This window comes from Rattus norvegicus, chromosome 1, assembly GCF_036323735.1.
Source record: "Rattus norvegicus strain BN/NHsdMcwi chromosome 1, GRCr8, whole genome shotgun sequence".
In the NCBI taxonomy this organism is placed as follows: Eukaryota; Metazoa; Chordata; class Mammalia; order Rodentia; family Muridae; genus Rattus; species Rattus norvegicus.
The window spans coordinates 184593364-184618622 of NC_086019.1; the positions used below are offsets into that span (position 1 = coordinate 184593364).

The 25259-nt window shown below is 41.0% G+C and overlaps 1 protein-coding gene and 1 long non-coding RNA gene across 6 annotated transcripts in view; one reads left to right on the top strand and one right to left on the bottom strand.

Moving 5' to 3' along the window:
• The window catches only part of Rpl36-ps12 (ribosomal protein L36, pseudogene), a 43856-nt gene extending 38257 nt beyond the window's left edge, over positions 1-5599 (bottom strand). For 4 of the 5 annotated variants that reach the window (XR_010060775.1, XR_010060774.1, XR_010060772.1 and 1 more), the window contains exon 1: positions 5460-5599. This is a non-coding gene — a long non-coding RNA (ribosomal protein L36, pseudogene). Of the gene's footprint in view, positions 1-128; positions 280-5459 lie in introns of all 5 variants that reach the window. The other variant, XR_010060773.1, reaches the window with a different exon arrangement.
• A 277-nt stretch (positions 5600-5876) lies between these two features.
• The window catches only part of Uqcrc2 (ubiquinol cytochrome c reductase core protein 2), a 30565-nt gene continuing 11182 nt past the window's right edge, over positions 5877-25259 (top strand). The window contains exons 1-8 of the mRNA NM_001006970.1: positions 5877-5946; positions 8351-8431; positions 8534-8683; positions 10831-10895; positions 15724-15780; positions 17749-17873; positions 19975-20072; positions 25037-25094. Of these exons, the coding sequence (NP_001006971.1) occupies positions 5914-5946; positions 8351-8431; positions 8534-8683; positions 10831-10895; positions 15724-15780; positions 17749-17873; positions 19975-20072; positions 25037-25094 (667 nt within the window). The 5' untranslated portion in view covers positions 5877-5913. The remainder of the gene's footprint in view (positions 5947-8350; positions 8432-8533; positions 8684-10830; positions 10896-15723; positions 15781-17748; positions 17874-19974; positions 20073-25036; positions 25095-25259) is intronic.

A 25259-nucleotide genomic window follows, 5' to 3' on the forward strand; every position in this document is an offset into this window, starting at 1 on the left:
TTATCTAGAGACCTTTTATATAACATTTTAGTCATTTCCCATTAAATATACTATGTGATAACTTTTTATTGAAGAAACATGTTTTTGTATCATGCTCCTTCAACCATATATGTATGATTAATTCCTACCTTTGGGCTAAAGCGATGGCTCAGTGGTTAAGAGCACTCGCTGCTCTTGCAGAGGCTGAGAGTTGAATCCCAGCGCTACGTCAGGTGACTCACAGCCACCTGTAACTCACAGCCAGGGGCTCTAACACCCACTTCTGGCCTCCAAGCATACCTGCAGACACACAGATTAAATATTTTAATCCTATATTTTAAATTGCACCTTCTCTCTCCCCACTCTTGGCATATACTATCTTTCTCTGTATTTTACAAATGAAAACATGTATTACATTCCCCAAATGCCCAAATTCCAGCTTTCTAAACAGCATCCAAACAGCCAAGTTGTCAGTCATCGTTTGCTAGAATTAAAAATCAATTTGATGGTGGCTTATTTTCCTTTCCCAACATCCACCAGTATAAACGCACCTGCAGACGTGGCTGTCACTCTAGTATAGTGGCAGACGGTCCACGGTCAGAGTTGTGATGTGCTGCAGTCATTATAGCTCCATCAAAATTAATAAAATTTTGAACTTTGATGCTTTTAACTTTAAACACTGATTTACAGCCCTTTCCTCAAAGAAGGGAAAAAAAAACTTTTGCTGAAGGAACTCCGTCTTTGGAAATGTCTTAAAATTAGAAATTAAATGCTGCCACAAAGCACCTTTCCCTGTGGCTCGCTGCAGCATAACCGCTGTAGCGGGTCCTATGGAATGCAATGCCGCCGAAGCTCACACAAGGGCTTCCAACAGCCGTCGTGAATATGCTCAGGAAGACAATAAACACAACCTCAGGTGAAACTCACCAACAGAAAGACAGAGTCTCAGGTGCTGAAGACAAGATAGAAGAAACGGATAATATGAAAAGACCAAATTATGACTAAGAAGAAGAGAGGAAGGAAAAGAAACCCAGGTCAAAATTCAGGAAATATTTTCAGCAAAATTATTAAAGGAAAAATTTCCTAAAGAAGAAGGTACTACAGGGCATGGCAGTGCATGCCTTTAATCCTAACACTAAGGAGGCAGAGGTAGGCAGGTCTCTGTAAGTTCAAGGCCAGCCTGATCTACGAAGCAAATTCTAGGCAGCCAGGGCTGTTATACAAAGAAATCCTGTCTGAGGGGTCTGAGGGTTATCTGCCAAGGTACAAGAAGCATAGAGAACACCAAATAGATAGGACCAGGAAAAAAAAAATCCATACTCCCCACACCACATAATAATCAAACACTAAATATACAGGACAAAGAAAAATATTAAAAGCTACAAGGGTAAAAGGCCAAGTAACATATAAAGACAAACCCATTAGAATAGCATCTGACTTCTAATGGAAACTCTAGCCCAGACTACCATACCCAGCAAAACTTTCAATCACAGTAAATGAGGGAAGAAAATTCCATGATAAAACCAAATTTAAGCAGTATCCATCTACAAGTCCAACTCTATAGAAGGTGCTAGAAGAAACTTCACCCTGAAGGGGTTAACCACACCCAAGAAAACACAGGAATAAATAAATAATCCCAGACCAGCAAATCAAAATGAAGGGCCCACTGTGTAACAACAAAATAACGGGAATCAATAAACACTGCTCATTAATAACTCCCAATATCAGCAGTCTCAATTCCCTAACACACAGACGAACAGACTGAATTCAAAAAACAGGATCTATCCTGCTGCTGCATACAAGGAACATACTTTAACATCAAAGATAGATATCACCACAGGATGAAATGATAGAAAAAGCGACTCCAATCAGATGTAAGCCAGTGTAGCCATTTTAATATCTGACAAAATAGACTTCAACACAAAAACCAATGAGAAGAGACAGGAAAGAACACTTACTCATCAAAGGAAAATCCACTATTTATGCACCAAAAACCAGGGCCCCAAAGTTCATTTTAAAACCCAACTACAACTAAAATCACATACTGACAGTCACAGTGGTGCTCGGTGACTTCAATACCTGGTTCTCACCAACAGACAGGTCATTCAGGCAAAAACTAATCAGAGAAAGGCTACAACTAACTGATGTCGTAAACCAAAGGGACCTAACATATTTATAGAATATTTCACCCAAACACCCAGGAATATACCTTCTTCTCAGCAGCTCATGGAGCTTTCTTCAAAATTGGCTACATACTCGGACATAAAGCAAGTCTCAAGAGACAGAAGAAATTTGAAGTAACACCATAAAACCTCTCTAACCACCGCAGATTAAACAATGGCTATCAACAACAGAAACATCAGAAAGGTTACGAACTCATGGAAACTCAACAACTCCCTACTGAATGAAAAATGGGTCAAGAAAGAAAATAACTTTTTTTTCTTTTCTTTTTTTTTTTTTTTTTTTTTTTTTTTTGAGCTGGGGACCGAACCCAGGGCCTTGCGCTTGCTAGGCAAGTGCTCTACCACTGAGCTAAATCCCCAACCCCAATAACTTTTTATAGTTGAATGAAAACAAACATATATATACCCAAACCTGTGGGACACAAGGAAGGCAGTTGGTTCTAAGAGGCAAGTTCACAGCACTAGAAATGGAGAAATCTCACATTAACAAAGTAATGGCACGTCTGAAAACTCTAGTACAAAAGTGACACCCAGAAAGAGTAAATAGGACGAAATAATCAAACTCAGGGCTGAAATCAATAAAATAGAAGAATTCAAAGAATCAGTGAAAGGTGCTTGGTCTATAGATCTGGTAGCAAAAAAAGAAAACTGATCTCTTCTTGCAATGGGCATTGAACTTGTCTAATAGTTTAGAATGATCCCAGTAAAACTCTGCCAGAATAGAAGACAAAGGTCTCAAGAGAACTCAACCGTAAAGGTCAGGGTCTTCAAATTCTATCTTGAAACAATTTCAAGGACTCCACTTTCATCTGCAATAAAATGCTGAATTTTATGGCAGAGACCTCCATATATGTTACTGTGTTGTGTTGGGCCTCACATATGGCAAGTGGTGTATCTGTCTAGAAAATGGTGCTCAGGCTTTGGAGCTTAAAACTAAATAGGCAAATTTCCAATATTCTAAAGCATGACAAAATTTTTATTTATGTGGCAGATATCATGAAGTATGCCACATTAAAACAGAAATTTTCCCAATTAGGGTATGTGGGTCAGTTTCCTGTCAGATGGTGTTATAAGCTAAGAATAAAGGGGCCTTAATAAACAAGAATAAAGGTCTGTGCTGGCCTGAACTATGGCATGTTGAGGTTCCATTGACTAGAGAGACTCCTCGGGGTACACCAAATTTCAGGGCAGTGGTTACACCATTTAAAAATTTTTAAGCAGCCTAGAACACTTAAAGAAATGTTTCAGGGGCTGGAGAGAAGGTTCAGTGGTTAAGAGCACTTTCTGCTCTTCCAGAGGTCCTGAGTTCAAATCCCGGCAACCACATGGTGGCTCACAACCATCTGTAATGGGATCCGATGCCCTCTTCTGGTGTGTCTGAAGACAGCTACAGTGTACTTACATATAATAAATAAATCTAAAAAAAAAAAAAATTTCCAAGTCCTTAGTCATCAGAGAAATGCAAATCATAACTACCCTGAGATTCTACCTTACACCAGTCAGAATGGCTAAAATCAAAAGCTCAGGTGAATATTGGTGAGGATATGGAGAAAAAGGAACATTCTGCCAGTGCTGGTGGGAGTGCAAACTGGTACAACCACTCTGGAAATCAATCTTAGAAAATTGGAAATAGATCTACCTGAAGAGCTAGCAATGCCACTCTTGGACATATACCCAGAAGATGCCTCACCATGTCACAGGGGCACGTGCTCCACTATTTTTCATACCAGCCTTATCTGTGATAGCCAGAACCTAGAAACAACCCAGATATCCCACAACAGAAAAATGGATTCAGAAAATGTGGTTCGTTTACACAATGGAATACTATTCAGCTATAAAGGATGAGGACATCCTGAGTTTTGCAGACAAATGGACGGAACTAGAAAATATCCTGAGTGAGGTAACTCAGACCCAAAAGGACATGCATGGTATGTCTCACTAATAAGTGGATATTAGCCAAAAAGTACAGAATACAGAACTCAAGAAGGTTAACAAGCCCAAGTGAGGACACTTCAATCCCACTTGGGAGGAAGGAGAAAGCAGTCACAAGGGGCAGAGGTAGGGAGGGACCTGGGTAGGAGAGGGGACAAGGAGAAGGAGGGAACATGGTCAGGGAGTGTGTGTGTTTTGTGTGTGTGTGTGTGTGTGTGTGTGTGTGTGTGTGTGTGTGTGTACAGGATTGAAGCCCTGAGGGCCAACAGAAAGAATGGAAATAGGCAGCCTTAGGGTTGGGGATTTAGCTCAGTGGTAGAGCGCTTGCCTAGGAAGCGCAAGGCCCTGGGTTCGGTCCCCAGCTCCGGAAAAAAAAAAAAAAAAAAAAAAAAGAACCTAGGAAATAGGCAGCCTTGTGAGGTAGGAGATGGGGGGACCTCTAGTATGTACTAGAGACCAGGGAGGTGATAGACTCTCAGGACTAAGAGGGAGGGACCTTAAATGAAATGCCCAACAGTGGGGAGAGGGAACTTGTAGAGTTCACCTCCAGTAGAAAGACCAGAAATCAAGTGAAGGAATGGGGTTGCCATCCCACATTCCTGACCCAGAATTGTTCCTGTCTGAAAGAACTGCAAGGACAAAAACGGAGAAGAGACTGAGAGAAAGGCAGTCCAGTGACAGGCCCAAATTGGGATGCAGCTCAAGGAGAGGCTCCAGATCCTGACACTATTACTGATACTACGGTGTATTTACAGACAGGAGCCTAGCATGGCTGCCCTCGGAGAGGCAGAACAAGCAGCTGACTGAGACAGAGGCAGATAGTTACACCCAACCATTAGACTGAAGTTGGGGACCCCTGTGGTTGAATTAGGGAAAGGCTGGAAGAAGCTGAGGAGGAGGGCGGCCTCATTGGAAGACAAGCGGTCTCAACTAACCCGGCCTCCTCAAATCTCTCAGACACTGAGCCAACCAACCAGGCAGCATACATGAGCTAGTCCGAGGCCCCTACACATAAACAGCATAAAGGACTACCTGGTCTGGCCTCAATGGGAGAAAATGCACCTAACTGTCGAGAAACTTGTGGGGAGGCCAGATGGGGGGCATCCTCTTGGAGACAGGGGGAAGCAGGAATGGGATGAGGAACTGTGGGAGGGCGGACCGGAAAGGGGGCAACAACTGGACTGTAAAAAACAAGGTAATTTTTAAAAAATCTTAAGCAGTTAGGCAGCTTCATGGAAGCAGTGGTTCCCGAATTAGCCTCAACAATGTAACACATTAATGATTTGTGACTATGTTAAGTCCCTGGTTCTACACACACACACACACACACACACACGAGCAGTGACGATCTCCTTGCCAGCCCACCTATAGGTGTGTCGACCTGTTCGACGAGACACTCGTCCTGCCGGTCTCGGTGAAACTCGGTCACAGAAATTCTCGGTACCACTTTTACTACAGAACAAGTGGCGAGGGATGACCTCCCGGGTATAGGAAGTTCCGACGAGTCTGGGAACTGGCGCGGACTCACGAGCAGGTCCAAGACTAGAGTTGGGCGCGGCTAAGGTGACCGTGACGGCTGCAGACGAAGTTGGGATTACAGGCTGCAGAAAAAGAACTCAGAAAGGATAACCTTAACATGCTGCGTGCTCGCAAGACTCATCCGGCCTTCCGGAGCAGTAGAGCACAGAGTGCGTAGAAGGCCGCTCGGCCAAGGGGGCGTGGGCAAGCTCGCAGTGCACGCCGGGAAACTTGGTCTTCCGGCACCATCTTGCTTTGCTGTCTGCAGCTTTGACCGTAGGAAAGGGCAACTGCTAGAGCCATGAAGCTCCTCAGCAGGGCCGGGTCCTTCTCGGTGAGCATGGGGCGCGCGCGGGTCAGGGCTGGGGACACTTGTCAGCCACTCAGGGGCTGGCAGCGGAGTGTGCGGCCCTGGCCTCAAGCCTGGGTCTGCCCTTCAGGTTAACCCGGCGGACAAGCGTGCTGCCAGCAAGCTGAGGCCTGGGAGCTCGGCGGGTTCTGTGAGCAGGAAGAGAACTGACTCCCGGAAAGCCGGAGAGAAGGGTGGCCTTGGGAGTGGCGGAGAGTCGGGTCTCAGGAGACTCCTGAAGGTCACTCGAGAAGCTGGTAGGGAGAAGGCCAACGACACCCGAGCCTCTTACTTTTCCAGCAGAGATCTCTGCTCCTGGGTTTATCCTCGGGCATCAGTTTCCCCAGTGCCTGCAAGTATAATATAATAAATGCACAAATGCGGTGTGATGCTTATCTCAGTGCCCGCACCTTCGTTCCTGATCAGTACTGACTTCCGGCATTCCTTAGCATGCTCTTTTCCCAGTCTCTTAATTAAAGGCTTCCTCCAAGAGGGGCTCTTGATCTTTCTAAAAGTTTTCTTCCTAGCCCTGAATTATGAAGTTGTCACTTGGTGGTTGGAGGAGGGGGAGAACCTCATGTGTCAGCACGTTATCACTGTGAAATAGTGGTTATCAAGAGATGAGAATAGAAGCATTTACATTTCAGCAAGGTAGCCGGTTACATGTGAAGCTTTTTGTTCGTAACAATCTTTTGAGAAGGTGCTTCTAGAATTTAGAGGTCAGCGGTGCAGCTAGACCGTCCAACCATACAGCCCTACCGCACAGAATTACAATGCCAGAATGCCAGTTGTGCTATGTTGAGAGACCACTAGACAGTGATGCACCAGGCCTGGGCATGGTGTGTCCTTGTGCCTAGACAAACCAATTGCTAACAGTCCTTCGAGAGCAGGACTTAACTTTCTATGAGAATAAGTTGAGGTGTGTGTTATTAAAACAAAGTAGAAATTGCAGGACAATTGAGAGCTATGTTTCCTGAAAGAACACCCCAACCCCGGGGACCTCCCAAAAAGCAGAAATTCTTAAACATCACTACCCAAAAGCACCTAAATCTTGCTTGGCAATGAACTGTGGGTTATTCATATGTGGACTGTTATACTTGAATGTTACGGAATTACCTCTTGGGTGTTCACAGCTAAAAATCACAAGTGCCTGCATGCACCTTATACAGCAAACTGAAATGGTAATGTCAAAGAGTTAAATTCATAATTTAAAAGCAGGGCTGAAGGAAAGTAGTAATTCTACAAACAATTGGAAACCAGCAGTCAGACTAGCCCAGCACCAATGACTTAGTGTTGAGTATCCAGCCGTCTGGGCAGTGCAGAGTAGGAGCATTATAGAACTTTACAGACACATTTGGCAACAAACAGCAGCATGTTTTATTGGCTCTTAGCATCTTGAAAATGTATTTGTTTGCATGCTCATTAGTAGCCCTGTGAACCCTAGACATGATTGGAATATTGTAATAGCTTTATACCATTGTGTATAATTTCTGATTGTGTGTGTGTGTGTGAGAAGTCAGCGCATTTAGATCCACCATCCAAGTTATTACATATTATACTGAGAATTTGCTGTTGGTTTTAGGGCTGTGTAGATATTTGCCTGATGGAGCTAAGATGCTTTCTTGGCTGACTACGCCTAGTGGAGCACATGAAAGAATGAAGCTATAGGGCAGATGTTAGGGGCATTGAGGAAAGATCCTTGAAGTAATCGAGGAGACGACGGTGGAAATAAAGGAAAGGACTGACATATGGAGGAAGCAGGAAGCCAAAGTCTGTTTTGAAGTGTTAACAGTCCAACTGTCCAGAAACTTTGAAAACGTCACCACCAGAAGGAACACTTGGCATTTTAATAAAACAATTGAAAGGCAAAAAAAAATACGTATTTTTTAACACTATTCATAGAGAACTCATTATTGTGTGGAAATCACAAATCAGTAAAAGTTTAAGAATGCTTCAGGGGGGCTGGGGATTTAGCTCAGTGGTAGAGCGCTTACCTAGGAAGCGCAAGGCCCTGGGTTCGGTCCCCAGCTCCGGAAAAAAGAACCAAAAAAAAAAAAAAAAAAAGAATGCTTCAGGCCAGGCATGGTAGTATAAACCTGTATTCCCAGAGGAATTTAAGGTCACCATGGGCGACATTGCAAACTATTTTTTCAAAAAAGAAAGGGAGAAAATAAAATAACTATCTACAGGAAAAAATGACTTGGGTAGACTAATAAATTTATTAACGAGTTATCCGTCAGAACTTCCATGAAGGTAGAGATTTACTTGAAATCACTGTGTGGAGTGGCAGTGTTGATGCCTTGCTTTTACATGTGATGAACTGTTCTTATGAGTGCATCATAACCTGACTGTCGGGTTTTTTTTGTTTTTGTTTTGTTTTGTTTCTTAGAGATTTTATTCCCTCAAAGTTGCCCCAAAGCTTAAAACTTCAGCCCCTGGAGGAGTGCCTCTGCAGCCTCAGGAACTTGAGGTTAGTCCCACTGAGCGGCTCAGTGGAGCCCACATCCAATTTACTTAAACTCCTTGATTAAAGACAGGCACTGGTCACATCTCTATTCTGTCTTAACTACAGTTTACCAAATTACCAAATGGTTTGGTGATTGCTTCTCTGGAAAACTATGCTCCACTATCAAGAATTGGCTTATTCATTAAAGCAGGCAGTAGATATGAGAACTACAACTACTTGGGAACCTCTCATTTACTACGTCTTGCATCTACTTTGGTAAGTGTCTTTATTACGTGAGTGTTTGGAAATGATGTGTGTGATCTTGGGCCTGTAGAGAACACAGAACATAAGGGGCTGAGGCAATGACTTAATAAAGCCTTGCTCTGCAAGCCTTATACTTCACCTCAAGTATTAGCACAGCCAGTGGTTCTAGCACTGGGGAGGCAGAGGCAGGCAGATCTCTGAGTTCCATGCCAGTTTGGTCTTCAGAACAATTCTAGGACAGCCAGAGCTACAGAAAAACCTGTCTGGAAAAAAAACAATACCCATGTAAAGAGACCAGTCATAGCCATGCATACCTGTACCGTTAACAGACATAGGCAGCTCCTTTAAGGTTGCCAAAGTACTAGCAAGGTCCAAAAAGCTGGCTTCAGGTTCCATGAGAGAAGGCCCCATCTCAAGAGAAAGCTTCAGAAAACACATCACAGTTCCTCTGGTCTATTATGAGCATGAGGGGGGAGGGGGGACAACACACATAAAAGGCATTGGGGTTCACACCTGTGACCCAAACACTTGGACGGTAGAGACAAGAGGATCAAGCCTGGACTACATAAAACCTTATCTTAATGAAACAGCAAAATCTTGAAAGCAGTGTCCCTGTATTTCTTTCCTTAAATTACTATGTCATATTTACACAAACTGGGTGGCTCACGGTAAAGAAATGTATCTTCTTACAGTTTTCAAGGCTTGAAAGCCAAGGTTTTATGTTAAGTCAGGGCATCAGCAGAGCCGTGCCTTCCATAGGGAAGAACCCTTCTTGCCTCTCTCTTCCTAGCGTATGGTTTTTATTGATAATTCTTTATATTCCTCGGCTTAAAGATGCATCACTCCAATGCCTGCTTCTTTTGTCTCTTAGCTGACTTTCTGTCTGTCCTTGTGTCTAGATGCCTTCTTCTGAGGACAGCTATCATAATGGATTAAGAGCTCCTGTTAATCCAATATGATTTGTCCTTATCATTTACAAAGGCCCTGTTTCCTAATAAGATCACATTTTCAGATATGAATTGTGAAGGGCTGCTGTTTAACCCTGTAAAATCTCATAAAATGAGAAACCACAGGATATTGGTCACAGACAATTGTTATTATCCAACTGGATATTGGTATTAAAACACAAGAAACCAGTAGAGGAGATATGACCTTTTTTTTTTAATAGAAAGTGCCAAAAATTGAAAAAAAAAAATAGTAATGTTTCCATATACAAATGTCTTTCTGACTCTTTCTCCTTTGAGATTATATTTCTCCCCTTTTCTCTCTCCAAATACTCCCATGTACCCTCCCTCCTTCAAATTCATGCCCATTTTTCATTGTTACTATATACATATACAGACATGTATATGCATATATATTCTTAAATATAGCCTACTCAGTCCGTTTGCTACTTGTATGCATGCTTTTAGGGCTGACCATTTGTCACTAGACAACCAGTTGTACTCTTCCACAGGGAGGACTTTCTGTCCCACTCCCAGCTTTCCTCAGTTGCCTGTAATTCTTTGTGAAGGGTTGAGGCTTCATGGACTTTCCGCCTCTTTCACATGGCCATTGGTGTTGTCCTTGTTGAATACATCTACAAAATACTCCTGCCCCTAAGACTCGGGAAATATTTAGTAGAGGGGATGGAAGAAATGTAAGCGTCAGGGAATCAGGGAGTTTGCTGTGAGATGTGTCTCCTAGTAACGCCAGAAGCTACACCCATAAAGTCTCTCCCATACATAAGTCTCTCTAGAATGGAAAAGTCTAAGTAAGCTTATATTTGCTAGTGGAATTTTTTACACAACTGTATTTCAAATTAAAATCTAAGCCTGGTGTGATGGCATATGGCTTGTAATTGCAGTACTCAGGGAAGCTGAGGCAGGAAAGTTCATTCTAGCATTCGAGATAAACCTGACCTGCTTAAAAGTTATAGGGCAACCTGGACTATGTAAGGAGACTTTGCCTCAGAAAAACAAAATTACAGTATATATGTATGTGAACATACATGCAATGCGTTTTGTTGAATCTCATAATTCTTATTAAAATGTGCCTGCTAGTTAGGACCTACCTAGTAAAGTTCTGTTAGGATCTGCAAATAACACTTAAGACAGTAGATTTTGATACAGTGTGATGTGTGGCAGAACTATTAACAAAAGCACTCTTTCTTTTCCAAGACTACCAAAGGAGCTTCATCTTTCAAGATCACCCGTGGAATTGAAGCAGTTGGTGGTAAATTAAGGTGTGTTGGATAATAATAAGAAATAGGGCTGGAGAGATGGCTCAGGAGTTAAAAGGCACATTGTTCTTGCAGAGAAACTGAGTTGGGTCTCCAGCACTCACGTCCCATGTCAGACAGATCACAACTACTGTAACTTCTAGTTCCAGGAATCCAACACCTTCTGGCCCTTGCAGTCAGCTACTTGCATGTGCACATAACCCCTGCACAGATACATACTTATACATATAGTTAAAAATAAAATCTTTGTGGGTAGAGGAAGCTGGGCATGATGGCATATGCGTTTAATCATAGCACTTGGGAGGTAGACAATCTCAGTAGGCCAGCCATGTCTTCATGGTGAGACCCTGTCTCAAAGTGTGTGGAGGAATACAAATATTCAATTATAGGATGACTCCTCGTTGTTAACGAAGGGATCAAAGACTTCATAAACAGAAAGGGGGAAAGGTGATGAATGCGAAACATGGCTGTGCATATAGTAGGTAGATGGATGTGACTGACTGGGAGTAGGCATTTATAGTGTGTACAGTATGCAAAAGATTTCTGTTGGGAAAAGTAAAAACCATAAACCAGAGTCGTGGGAGTAGAAGAACAGGGGACAAAAGGTAGAAAAAGGCTATTCTCCAAAGAGGAAACCAGAAACGGTATTAGCGGAGTGGTACTATGATACCACCATAAACTGTGTTTATTTTTTTAAAGACTAAAAGTCCAGTTCAAAGAAATGGATAAAGAATAGTAGCCTTGATCTTTTCTTTTTTTATTATTTTATTATTTTCTTTTTTTATCAAGAACAAATGGTTCACTTCCTAACTACACAGCAGTTAAGAAGTGAAATTAGCTTGTGTATCTGTATAGTTTAAAGACAATATACTAGGGTTATGGTTTATGGAGTTGGGGAGAACAAGGGAATTGGTATCAAAAGACTACAAAGGAATCTTGAGTATTTTCCCTTTTGTTTTTCATTGTAAAATATGTGGAACATAAAATTGGCCACTTTAAATGTGTGTATAGGGTTCCCAGCATTGACATTTGATCATCATTACCTCCGCCCACCTCTGAGATGTCACTGTTGTGCTCAACTGAAACTCTCCCAATAAGCTGTGACCTTCTGTCCCCTTCGCCCTTGGCCACCATCCTGTTTTGTCTGATTTTGACAGTACTTGTGTTGAAATGTTAGCTTTACATTTTGCTGTCATTTTGTTCTTTGTATGAATAAACCATTCAAACTATGTTCGTTAGTAACTTACTTAACATAAGGTCCTTGAAGTTCATCCATGAGTCAAAATTTGATTATTTTTTTTAATGTGGTACATTTTAGTGTATGATATTTTATACACAGGTACGCAAAATACATATGACTCATGACTGGCATATGAGGCTGATGCAGGCCTTATCTAATTAAAGTGAATGTCCGTGCTCATACAGCTAAGACATGACAATCAGGATTTGACTGCTGACATATTACATCTATAGCCATTGTCTTTATCTTCTGTGCTGGCCTCTATGCTGATTTGGTTATGATGTCCGTTGTCCATTTGAAAACATATCCAATATCCTCTTGGAAGGTTAGTCAATATGCTTTGCTCACAAACCAATGAAGCAACTGGCTGATAGACAATGTGATCTCTGTATTCTCAGAATATTATGCTGTACATGCGCAAATGGGTTTCCTCTCATCCATGTGTCTTACTCTCAGCATCCAGTATTTCTGTGCCTGGGGGCCTAAGGGATGAAAGCTGTGTGGTACTGAAAGAAGCCAAGTGACCAATAGAAGAAAGGCTTTCTTGTGCCATGGTGGAATAGGTGTGGCCTTGTTGGAGGAAGTGTGTCCTGTGGAGGCAGGTTTTGAGGTCTTCTGTGCTCAAGCTACACCAAGTGTAGCAGAGAGTCTTTGTTGCCTGTGGATCAAGATATAGAAGTGTCAGCTCCTTTTCCAGCACCATGTCTGCCTGGACACTGCCGTGCTTCCCACCATAGTGATAATGGACTAAATATCTAAAACTTCAAGACATTCCCAATTAAGTGTTTTCCGATATAAGAGTTGCCTTGGCCATGGTGTCTCTTCACGGCAACAAAAACCATAAGACAGTGTGCAATCATTACCCCCACTGCCAAAAATGCTTGAAATAAAGGCTGCATTGTAAATTTGTTTTCATTAATTGTTAAAGAGCCTGAACCAGAAAAAATTATTTGTGTTGGAAGTCTGTGTGAATGCATTTTATTTTTTTTCTAAAAATAATAAACAAATTTATTAGTTGCAGATACTTAAAACCTACAAACATATGCCAATACCTATAAGAAAGGCTAATTTGTAAATTAGGCCCAGTAAGAGACCCACAATGTGTTAGCTGCTTTTTTTTTTCTCTCTCTCTTTTTGTTTTTTGTTTTTTTTTCAGTTACTACTGTACTTTATTGTGTTCAACCAAATCACCATGTTACAAAAATAGCAAGCTGCCATAATAAAAAATAAGGCTCCTCTATCCAGCACCAGATAGCATCATTTTACTTTCAAGCCTAGAAATTGCACACTTGTATATAAACCAACCGAAGATGAGGATTGAGAGTTCATCTTGGTGAATTTTTCCTTTGATGAATATGAAGTGTCCTTCCTTATCTTTTTTGATGACTTTTAATTGAAAATTGATTTTATTTGATATTAGAATGGCTACTCCAGCTTGCTTCTTCTGACCATTTGCTTGGAAAGTTGTTTTCCAGCCTTTCACTCTGAGGTAGTGTCTGTCTTTGTCTCTGAGGTGTGTTTCCTGTAGGCAGCAGAATGCAGGGTCCTCATTGCGTATCCAGTTTGTTAATCTATGTCTTTTTATTGGGGAGTTGAGGCCATTGATGTTGAGAGATATTAAGGAATAGTGATTATTGCTTCCTGTTATATTCATATTTGGATGTGAGGTTATGTTTGTGTGCTTTTCTTCTCTTTGTTTTGTTGCCAAGATGATTAGTTTCTTGCTTCTTCTAGGGTATAGCTTGCCTCCTTATGTTGGGCTTTACCCTTTATTATCCTTTGTAGTGCTGGATTTGTAGAAAGATATTGTGTAAATTTGGTTTTGTCATGGAATATCTTGGTTTCTCCATCTATGTTAATTGAGAGTTTTGCAGGATACAGTAACCTGGGCTGGCATTTGTGTTCTCTTAGGGTCTGTATGACATCTGTCCAGGACCTTCTGGCCTTCATAGTTTCTGGCGAAAAGTCTGGTGTGATTCTGATAGGTCTGCCTTTATATGTTACTTGACCTTTTTCTCTTACTGCTTTTAATATTCTTTCTTTATTTTGTGCGTTTGGTGTTTTGACAATTATGTGACGGGAGGTGTTTCTTTTCTGGTCCAATCTATTTGGAGTTCTGTAGGCTTCTTGTATGCCTATGGGTATCTCTTTTTTTAGGTTAGGGAAGTTTTCTTCTATGATTTTGTTGAAGATATTTACTGGTCCTTTGAGCTGGGAATCTTCACTCTCTTCTATACCTATTATCCTTAGGTTTGATCTTCTCATTGAGTCCTGGATTTCTTGTATGTTTTGGACCAGTAGCTTTTTCTGCTTTACATTATCTTTGACAGTTGAGTCAATGATTTCTATGGAATCTTCTGCTCCTGAGATTCTCTCTTCCATCTCTTATATTCTGTTGGTGAAGCTTGTATCTACAGCTCCTTGTCTTTTCTTTTGATTTTCTATGTCCAGGGTTGTTTCCATATGTTCTTTCTTGATTGCTTCTATTTCCATTTTTAATTCCTTCAACTGTTTGATTGTGTTTTCCTGGAATTCTTTCAGGGATTTTTGCGATTCCTCTCTGTAGGCTTCTACTTGTTCTCTAAGGGAGTTCTTTATGTCTTTCTTGAAGTCCTCCAGCATCATGATCAAATATGATTTTGAAACTAGATCTTGCTTTTCTGGTGTGTTTGGATATTCCGTGTTTGCTTTGGTGGGAGAATTGGGCTCCGATGATGCCATGTAGTTTTGGTTTCTGTTGCTTGGGTTCCTGCGCTTGCCTCTCGCCATCAGATTATCTCTAGTGTTACTTTGTTCTGCTATTTCTGACCGTGGCTAGACTGTCCTATAAGCCTGTGTGTCAGGAGTGCTGTAGACCTGTTTTCCTGTTTTCTTTCAGCCAGTTATGGGGACAGAGTGTTCTGCTTTCGGGCGTGTAGTTTTTCCTATCTACAGGTCTTCAGCTGTTCCTGTGGGCCTGTGTCTTGAGTTCACCAGGCAGATTTCTTGCAGCAGAAAAGTTGGTCCTACCTGTGGTTCCAAGGCTCAAGTTTGCTCGTGGGGTACTGCCTAAGTCCTCTCCGCGGCGGCAGCAACCGGGAAGATCTGCACCGCTCTTTCCGGGAGCCTCCGTGCACCAGGGTTCCAGATGACGTTTGGTGTTTTCCTCTGGCGTCTGGATGTGCACAAAGAGCAGTCTCTTCTGGTTTCCCAGGCGTGTCTGCCTCTCTGAAGGTTTAGCTCTCCCTCCCACGGGATTTGGGTGCAGAGAACTGTTTATCCGGTCTGTTTCCTTCAGGTTCCGGCGGTGTCTCAGGCGCAGGGGTCCTGCCGCTCCTGGGCCCTCCCCTACGGGAACCCAGAGGCCTTATACAGTTGCCTCTTGGGCCAGGGATGTGGGCAGGGGTGGGCAGTGTTGGTGGTCTCCTCCGCTCTGCAGCCTCAGGAGTGCCCACCTGATCAGGCGGTGAGGTCTCTCTCCCACAGGGTTTGGGCTGATTATTTTTTAAGGTGGATTTATTTGCCATTTTTTAAAAAAATACTTTAAATCTTTAGCTGAATATATAGTATTTTCTGATTCAGATAATTCACTGTAACTTATTTTCAATTCAGTGTGACTGCAACAAGGGAAAACATGGCATACACTGTAGAAGGCATTCGGGATGATATGTAAGTACACATATAATATCTGCTTTTATGGGATACTAGGGACAGATAGTGCAAATAAAATCTACTATTATATTAAATTAAAAAATTCAGTTAAAAAGGACGTAGGACCAGAGAGACAGTTCAGTGAATGATTAAGAGTGCATACTGCTCTTGCAGTGAACCAAAATTTGGATCCTAACATCCACATCTGGAGACTCGCAACTGCATGTAACTCCAGTTGCAGGGGATCCAATGCCCTCTTTTGGCTTCCACAGGTCCTCGACTCAAGTTTTTAAACCTATACAGAGGCATAGGTACATAATAAAACTTACTTAAATCTAAAGAAAAAATTTAATAAAAATAGAAATATAATATGCTTTTTTTAAAAAAAATACAAATTTTGGGGTGGAGGGAAGGTATAAGATGTGAAACAGTCAGAGAGCAGACCAGGAAGGGGATAAAGACAGAACTGTAAAAAAAAGATGAAAGAATTAAAACACACACACACTCTCTCTCTCTCACACACACACACACGTCATAAAATAAATACAAATTTTGTATTAAAGAAGGTGACCTAGACTCAGAAAGACAAAGCCATATTCTCTTAGCAAGTACTAGCCTTTAATGTTTGTATATGTATATAGGAGCGCATGGGTGTAGTCCAGTTCCCTGGAAAGGGAACTGCAAGGTGTTGCAGAAGGCAGGGAGGAGAGTAAAACACCTGAGATGTGAGAGGAGAAAGGAAGCGCCTAGCTGTAGAAAAGTACAAGTGGAAGGGGACAAAAGAACAGAGAGGATGGGTGGAGGAGTATCAATAAAACTGGGCTTAAAAATGCCACGAAGAAACCTAACACTTTGCTAGTTTAAATTTTAAAACAAAGACTAAGCTATACTCAGTTAACTTTGTTACTGTGACAGACTTTTACTTTGGAATATCATTTACAAATCTAGTGTTAATTAGGCTCCTAACCACTAATCAGTTTATAGTTTAATACCTTAAATGTTATTTAACATTTTGTTCTGGTCCTGGAGATCACCTAGAGCAGTAGTTCTCAACCTGTGGGCCACAACTCCCCTGGGAGTCAAATGGGTTGCCTAAGACCATTGAAAACACAGATAACTTACTTTATGATTCTCTCTTTTTTTTTTTTTTTTTTTTTTTCTATTCTTTTTTTCGGAGCTGGGGATCGAACCCAGGGTCTTGCACTTGCTAGGCAAGCGCTCTACCACTGAGCCAAATCCCCAACCCCGATTCTCTTTTTAAAAGAGAGAGAAAGAACAGAAAGTTGGGTGGGAAAAACATGAGGAAAACATTTGTATAAAAATTGTTTTTCAATTAAAAAAATTAATTTAAAAAAAACACATACCAGGGGCTGGAGAGCTGGCTCAGTAGTTAAGAGCACTGACTGTTCTTCCAGAGGTCTTGAGTTCAATTCCCAGCAAACACATGGTGGCTCACAACCATCTGTAACGAGATCTGATGCCCTCTTCTGGTGTGTCTGAAGACAGTTACAGTGTACTCAGATAAATAAAATTAACAATTTTTTTTAAAGTACATTAAACATACTCCATAATTAAGATAACTTTTTTGCATTGATATTTGTAATGTTTGATTATATTACAATTTACATTGATAGTACATTATGATTTACAGTAGCAAGTTATGAAATACAGTACAGTTATGAAATGGCAACAAAAATAATTTTATGGTTGGAGGTCACCACAACATGAGGAACCATGTTAAAGGGTTGCAGCATTAGGAAAGTTGAGAACCCCTGACCTAGAGCCTTGTGGCGTGCCAAGCAAGTATTCTATCCTTGAACTCCCACACAAATCCTTGGTTTTTCAAGACAAGGTATTATTTCATAGCTCAGGCTAGCCTAGAAGAAAAAGTCCTGCAGCCTCCACCTACCAGATGTCGGATTAAAAGTCTGTGTCATAACACCAACATAAGTTTGTGACCTGTACGCCTTCACTGGTTTTCTGTAGTGAAATCCTGATGGAGTTCCTGCTCAATGTCACAACAGCACCAGAATTTCGCCGCTGGGAAGTTGCTGCCCTTCGGTCTCAGCTAAAGATTGACAAAGCTGTTGCCTTTCAGAACCCACAGACTCGTAAGTACATTTGCAGGTTCCATTCCATTGTTTCCAAGATACCGGTTTTGAGAAGATCCAGTTTGTAAAGAAAATCTTAGGTGGACTTGAAAGTAACAAAGTGTGCCTTGTTATTTAAGAATCTTGTTTGTTTTGTTGTTTTCCACATTGGATAGCGGGCAGATTGACAGTAGATTATACATGCTGTCTTTTGTTCACTGTCTTGGTTTTGTTTCTGTTTTGCTTAGAGCAAACCCAGCAGCAGTTGGCTCTTCTGCTGCTACATGACAGCTTACTGTTGCTGTTGTCACCACCCCCAACAGGGTCCTTCCAGAGCCCATCCCACATTTCATCTTTTGCTAGTTCATTTAGATTACTATTTTTGTCAGAGTGTATGTTCTATTTCTTGCGTTTTATTTGTTTTTAAAGAGAAAAAGAACAGAAAGTTGAGTAGGAAAAACATGAATAAAATATATTGTGTAAAATTGTTTTTCAATGAAAATTTTAAGAAAAAAACATAGTTCTTAAAATAACTTTTTGGCTTTGATATCTGTAGTGTTTGATTATATATTCTTAACAGATATAGCTGGCAAACCAAATCTGTAAACAAACACTGCTGGCTTTTAGACATTACACAGCTCTGGGAGGAGCAGAACTGAGCAGGTGGACCAGAATAGGAGCCAGCTGTAGTGTTCTGAGTGGCACTGGGGACCAAGTGCAGGACTCTCAAGAAAGAACCTGTGTGAGATTTAGTGAGAGGTTTGTGTGGCTAATATGTCAGGTGATGCTTGTGCCACAGAGGAATGTGATCAAACAGCAAAGTTCTAGGAAAGGTGAGGAAGTTGTCCAGTCTGCCTGCTTCTCAGCGTCAGGGTTCCATCTTTGTCTCTCTGAGCAGACGCCCCGTTGTGTCTCCTGGCTGGTCTCTCTCTGAGCAGACGCCCCGTTGTGTCTCCTGGCTGGTCTCTCTCTGAGCAGACGCCCCGTTGTGTCTCCTGGCTGCTTTCACACCCACCCCTTGCATCACTAATTTAGTCCAACTTCCCAACTCCTTGCCAGTGACCCTTCTGCTTTGAAAACCAAATGAACATCTTCTAAAACAATTTGTGAGTTAGAGTCCAAAACTCTTCTCTAGCCTTTTAGGTTTCATCCGACCCCATCCTCCTTCTCTTGGTTTTTGTCATAATTATTTATATGCAAAAATAATGCTTATTAACGGGAACCATGTATGTTTTGATACTTGTCTACATTTGTAATGTTTAACTTAGGTTGAACATACCCACCTATCTCGTTAAACGTTTTTCATTTCTTAACAGTAAAGACTGTTGAAAGCCTTTCTTCCTAGGTGTTCTCTGCTCCTGCATCTTCTCTTTCCATCACTGACTCTCCCACCCCACCTGACCCGAGTCAGACTGCTTTGTCCGTTTCCTCTGCATTTTATACTATTCACAAATTAGTCACTGGGAATTATTGTAGAACTTTTCCATGATTTTCTTTCTTTTATTCTCTTCCTTTTTCCGCTGTCGTTCCATGTGCCCAGCTGCACACTTCACTGCTAACATTGTACTCATAACAATTTTATTTTGTAATTTTTCCAAACCTCAACATTTTGAGAGTAGCCATTGTATCTGACGCCTCTCCATGTTTCTAGCAACTAGCACAGTGCTTGGTGTCAAGAGGTGTACCCAAATAATGAACAGATATAGGGGATACAGTTCCAGAGAAGGCACAGAACCCAGAAGGCAGGGACAGCCATGACAGGGCACCAGGAAAGAGTAATTCCAGGTTGGTGGTAAGTAGCTTTTTATTCCCAATAACTGGTGATTAATTAAGCTTGCTGCTTTCATAGCTCCCTGTGTCCTGGCAGCTCTCTCATTACCCAGGGAGGGAACCTGGAAGTAAAGTCAGATTCAGATTAAATAGACTATTCTTGTTTTACAAAGACAACTGCTTTCTTTCTCTGTATATTCCTCAGGCACAACTTTAAAAGTTGCTAGAAGTTACGTGGTAGCAAATTTCAAGTCTCTGGAAACTTCAGTCTCAAATCTTTATAGGCTCGTTGCTGACTTTTAAAAATGAGGTAGCCATCCATACATTTGAGCACCCGTTGTTTACCTTTCAGGTATCATTGAGAACCTACATGATGTTGCCTACAAGAATGCCTTGGCTAATCCCTTGTACTGTCCTGACTATAGGATGGGGAAGATAACATCAGAGGAAGTAAGTTCCATCAAAGGGAGGATGGGGCTATATTATGGTGCTCACTCCTGACCACCAGACCACATTATATTAAACGTGCTGTTTCAGGATGCTTGTTGGGTTTCGTATTAACTCCTAATCTTAAGAAATCCATTCTACTTTTTTCTTCCCTGTGTACTTGTTTTTTGACTTCTTTTTGAACAATGTTTTTTAAAAATATCTTAACTAAAAAGTTTTTATGAACAACACCGTCCTAAAATGAAAATCTAAAACAAGCAAAATGAAGAAGAGATTGTTTTGTGGGTCTGGAGAGGTGGCTAAGTGTGTAAGAGCTCCTGCTGCAGAAACATGAGAACCTGAGTTTCACATGCACGTAATCACAGCCAAGAGTCAGCATGGACCTGTAACCCTGCTGCTGTGAGCAGACACAGGAGAATCACCAGGCTTGCTGACTGCCAACCTAGTCCAGATTCAGTAAGAGACCTTGTCTCTAAGAAATAAGACAGTGAGTGATAGAGCAGGACACCTGATGTACATCCTCCTCTGATCTGTGTACATGTACATACACCGAACGCACACATGCATGCATGTACACTGAATATGCAGGGAGAAGACCTAGACGCAAACACTAGCTTACATGCCAAAGGGCACTCAGTGTTAATACCTGCTGTATTTTCTTCTATAGCCTTTTCTGTGTATATGTGTATTTTTTAAATAATTTAATGGTTAAATAGCATAGTAAAGTATTTTATAGTTATAAAATGTAATGCCTCTGATGACATGTATGAAATAGACCTCACTTCCCATTCAGTCTTTAGCCCAGCATTGTTCATTTACCTTTTCTAGCATACCAGCCTCCCTGGGCTAGCAGGCCAGATTTATCACATGTCACAGACAAGGGTATACCTTAGAACTTTGTTTCTAAAGCAAAAAACATTGACTATTGGAGCTGAAGAGCTGACTCAAAGGTTACAAGCACTAGCGGACTCGGGTTTGATTCCTAACACCCACATGGTAACTCACAACTGTGTGTAACTCCAGGGAATCCTGTGCCCTTTTCTGCAGCATTAAGCATGCAAATGGTGCACAGATAAGCATGCTATAAGTGAGGTAGGTGGATATAATCTTATTGCCGACTTCTACTGCCTAGTCCTCCCTAATTTTTTATCAGAAAAGTTTAGGGTCTGGAGAGATGAGATAATAAATAGGTAAAGGCTTGTCACACAAGACCAGTGACCTGAGTTCAGTCCCCAGGACTAGATAAAGGTGGAAAGAACTGAGTTCACAGAGCTTTCTGACTCTCCTAAACACAAAGAAAATTTTGGAATTATCAATCCTTTCTAGGTATTGACTCAAGTATTGTTTCTTATTTCAAGTCTGTGATTAGAAAACTATATAATCTTCTTGTTTGACCTACCAGTCTATAATTTAGTGTCTACTATTCTGTGGTACTTATTCAGAAATCATAGTTCATAAAGCTGGTATAGTGGGTCAGACTTATAATCCCAACACTTGTATTGCTGAGGTAGGGGGATTGCCTCAAGTTTGAGGCTAGTCTAAGAAGCCAAGTGAAGATTTTTCTGGGGAAGAAGAATCATATTTCATGTCACAGGACTGGAATTGGCAACACTTTTTTTTTCTTTTTTTTTCGGAGCTGGGGACCGAACCCAGGGCCTTGCATTTGCTAGGCAAGCGCTCTACCGCTGAGCTAAATCCCCAACCCCGCAACACTTTATATGACTATCTTCCAGCGAGTTTTGAAATTATTTTAGAAGTCAGATTCCCCTTGATGAAGAATTGTCATATAGGTATCTAAAGAATGCTACAAGAAAACTCGGCTCTCAAGGATATCCTGTCAGAATTGCTATATAATTGTAAAAAATTAGAAACAAGTTAATATCCAGCATTAGGTGATTACTTATGTAAGCTCCCTATTTTAGGATGACATGCTGTTTACTCATTCAGAAATGTTAACGGAGGGCTGGTGAGACGACTGACAGGTAAAAGGTCTTGCCACACAAATCCAGTGACCTTAGTTTGGTCCCATATCCCACCATAAATGAAGAGAACCAACTCCCCAAAGTTATTTTTTGACCTCCATACATTCATCATGGCTCAGTCGTACCTGGACTCACATACACCATAATCATTAATGCAATTAATTTTTTAGAAAAGAAGCAAAAATATTAACAAATATATGAACATTCCATAGTATATTATAAATAAAGGCAATTTATGAATCAGTATAATCCAAAAATTCCCATTTAAAACAAAAACTATTGTTGGCAGTAATAGGATGCTAACTATGATAAACTCAAGCTAACTATGATAAAGTTGATGCTTTCAAAGATCATTAATGTTTTGGTTTGTTCTCTCTTTTTTTTTTTCTTCTTTTTCCTTTTTTAGATTTATTATATTTATATGAGTACACTGTAGCTGTCTTCAGACACTCCAGAAGAGAGCATCGGATCCCATTACAGATGGTTGTGAGCCACCATGTGGTTGCTGGGAATTGAACTCAGGACCTCTTGAAGAGCAGTCCATGCTCTTAACTATTGAGCCACTTCTCAAACCCCTGTTTGTTCTTTTTTTTTTTTTTTTTTTTTTTTCCCGGAGCTGGGGACCGAACCCAGGGCCTTGCGCTTGCTAGGCAAGTGCTCTACCACTGAGCTAAATCCTCAACCCTGTTTGTTCACTTTTTAATGTGTTCTTAGGCTAAGGGAAGGATAAGGAAATTAGGGTGGTACACTTCGCAACTCGGCTTCAGTAGAAAAACATCCATAGAAAGTTGTTTGGCTGTCTACAACAAACTCCACAGATGTCTACCAATCTTTTAGGTCATAGCTTCTTGATTAGAGAGGTGAAATTTCAGCCAATGTTTCCTATCAGTATCACTTCAGTCACTCTCTGTTCCCCTCTAGTACACAATGTGCCTCTATAATGTAGAACAGTGTATCTCTACTTATAAATGAGTACATATGCACTTTACCTATAAAATAAAGGATTTTCCCTGCCTCCAAAAGAAATTTCAACCCCTTGAAGGTAGTATTCATTACTCATCCTCAGATTCTAGTCTTGCCTTTTGTCTGCTTAGCCTAAGGTAGTCATGTAAACCAAGATTCCCAAGCCTCACTGAGTGTTAGTAGCCATGTGTGGCTGGTTGGATAAATAAGGAATGGGGTTTTTTTTTTCTCTGTATGATAAGCCTGACTGACCTCAGACTCACAGTCTTCTGCATTGCCCTCCTGTGTGCCAGGATCACAGAGGTGTACTCCAACTGCATAAAACTTGACTGGTTTTAAAGATTCTAAGATTCCACCTGGAATTGACATCTGTACTCTGAGTATCAGAAACAGTGGGAATTAAAGGACAGCGATGATATTTTTGTATTTACACTCTCCTAGACAGTTCTGTAATCTACATTGGAAACTATTGGTAACTTTACCATTATGATAATGACATTCTTCATAAAAAAGCAACTTAGAAGAGGCAGAAGGTTTATTTGGCTCAGAGTGTGAAGCTACTGTCTGTCTTGGCAGTAGGGCCTGACTGGGGCGTGAGGCAGCTGGTTACTTTGCATCTGCAGTTAGGAAACGGTGAAGTTTGGTGCTCCACTAGCTTTCTTCTTTCTATTCAGTCCTGGGTCCCAGCCCATGGATGCTACCACCCACATTTAAGATGGGTCTTTCCATCTATTTGATAATCTGGGTGAACTATCACAGGAACCCTGGTATTAACTGACCTGATAGCAAGTAAAGTTTCAGACAAATTGGTTTCAAAAATGGGTAGGATAGACCTACCTCAAAAAAAGAAAGAAAAGGAAGGAAGGAAGGAAAAAGAAACAAGAGGGGAAATGGGTAGGAGTAGTGTAGTTATAGAAGTCTGTCATAGAGTGTTTATAGTGTTGTATGATTACCTGTATCAAGATACAGTAAATAACATGTACTGTTTTAAACCACATTATAATACTAAGGGCATAAACTTAGTCTCATTCTTGATTTCAAACCAGTGTATACTCTTAATTTGTTTTTATTCAATTTTTAATATTTTCCATTTTCATGTTTGTGATATGATATATATTTGTATTTTTCACATGTCTGTGGAGGTGCATATGTGCATACTTGTACATGCATGCAGAGGGAGGTTCAAGACTGAAGTCAGGAATCCTCCTTGATCACTTTTCACCTTATTTGTTGAGTGAGACAGGGTCTTTTACTCAGACACAGAGCTCTAGGAATCCGTCTCTGCCACCATTTGGCATTTCCATGGGTTCTGGGTTCCAAGCTTTGGTTTTGATACTTGCATGGCAAGTGCTTTAATCACTTTTTCCGGCCATTCATTCGATTTAATTGAGATACCACCTCAATTGAGACTGAGATAATGTCTTAGTTAGGCTTTTACTGCTGTAAACAGACACCATGACCAATGAAAGTCTTATAAAGGATAACATGTAATTGGGGCTGGCTTACAGGTTCAGAGGTTCAGTCCTTTATCATCAAGGTGGGAGCTTAGCAGCTTCCAGGCAGGCATGGTGCAGGAGGAGCTGAGAGTTCTACATCTTCATCTGAAGACTGTTAGCAGAATACTGACTTCCAGTCAGCTAGGATGAGTGTATTATAGTCCACACCTGCAGGGCCACACCTACTTCAACAAGGCCACACCTACCGAAGCCACACCGTCTAATAGTGCCACTCCATGGGCTAAGCATATTTGAACCATCACAAGTTCTTATACTGTTCAGCCTGTTTAAATTCAGAGGTTTTATTAGTTTTCATCACAGTTCTAGAACCATGAGGCCATAAGGTCTTGTTCTTTTAGGCCATAGTTTTTAGTATAAAATCACAATGTGATGAACAGTAGCTAATCCTTCATAGTCCATTATGGTAACATTCAAACCTGGGACTCTGTTTTCTGCCATACTGCACTGTCTCTAGCCTTTTGTATTTATGTTAATATGACCTAATAGTTCCTCTTTACTTCCTCAGTTACATTACTTTGTTCAGAATCACTTCACAAGTGCAAGAATGGCTTTGGTTGGACTTGGTAAGTCTGAGATTGCCTGCATATCAGTTTGCTCCCAAGAGCAACCCCTTAAACTGTGTGACATATACATAGGACTGAACATTTTGAAAACTCTAGTAGGACAGTATATGATAGGATTTTAATTGCTAGTTGTTTGGGAAACAAAGTCTTGATAATGTTTACAAA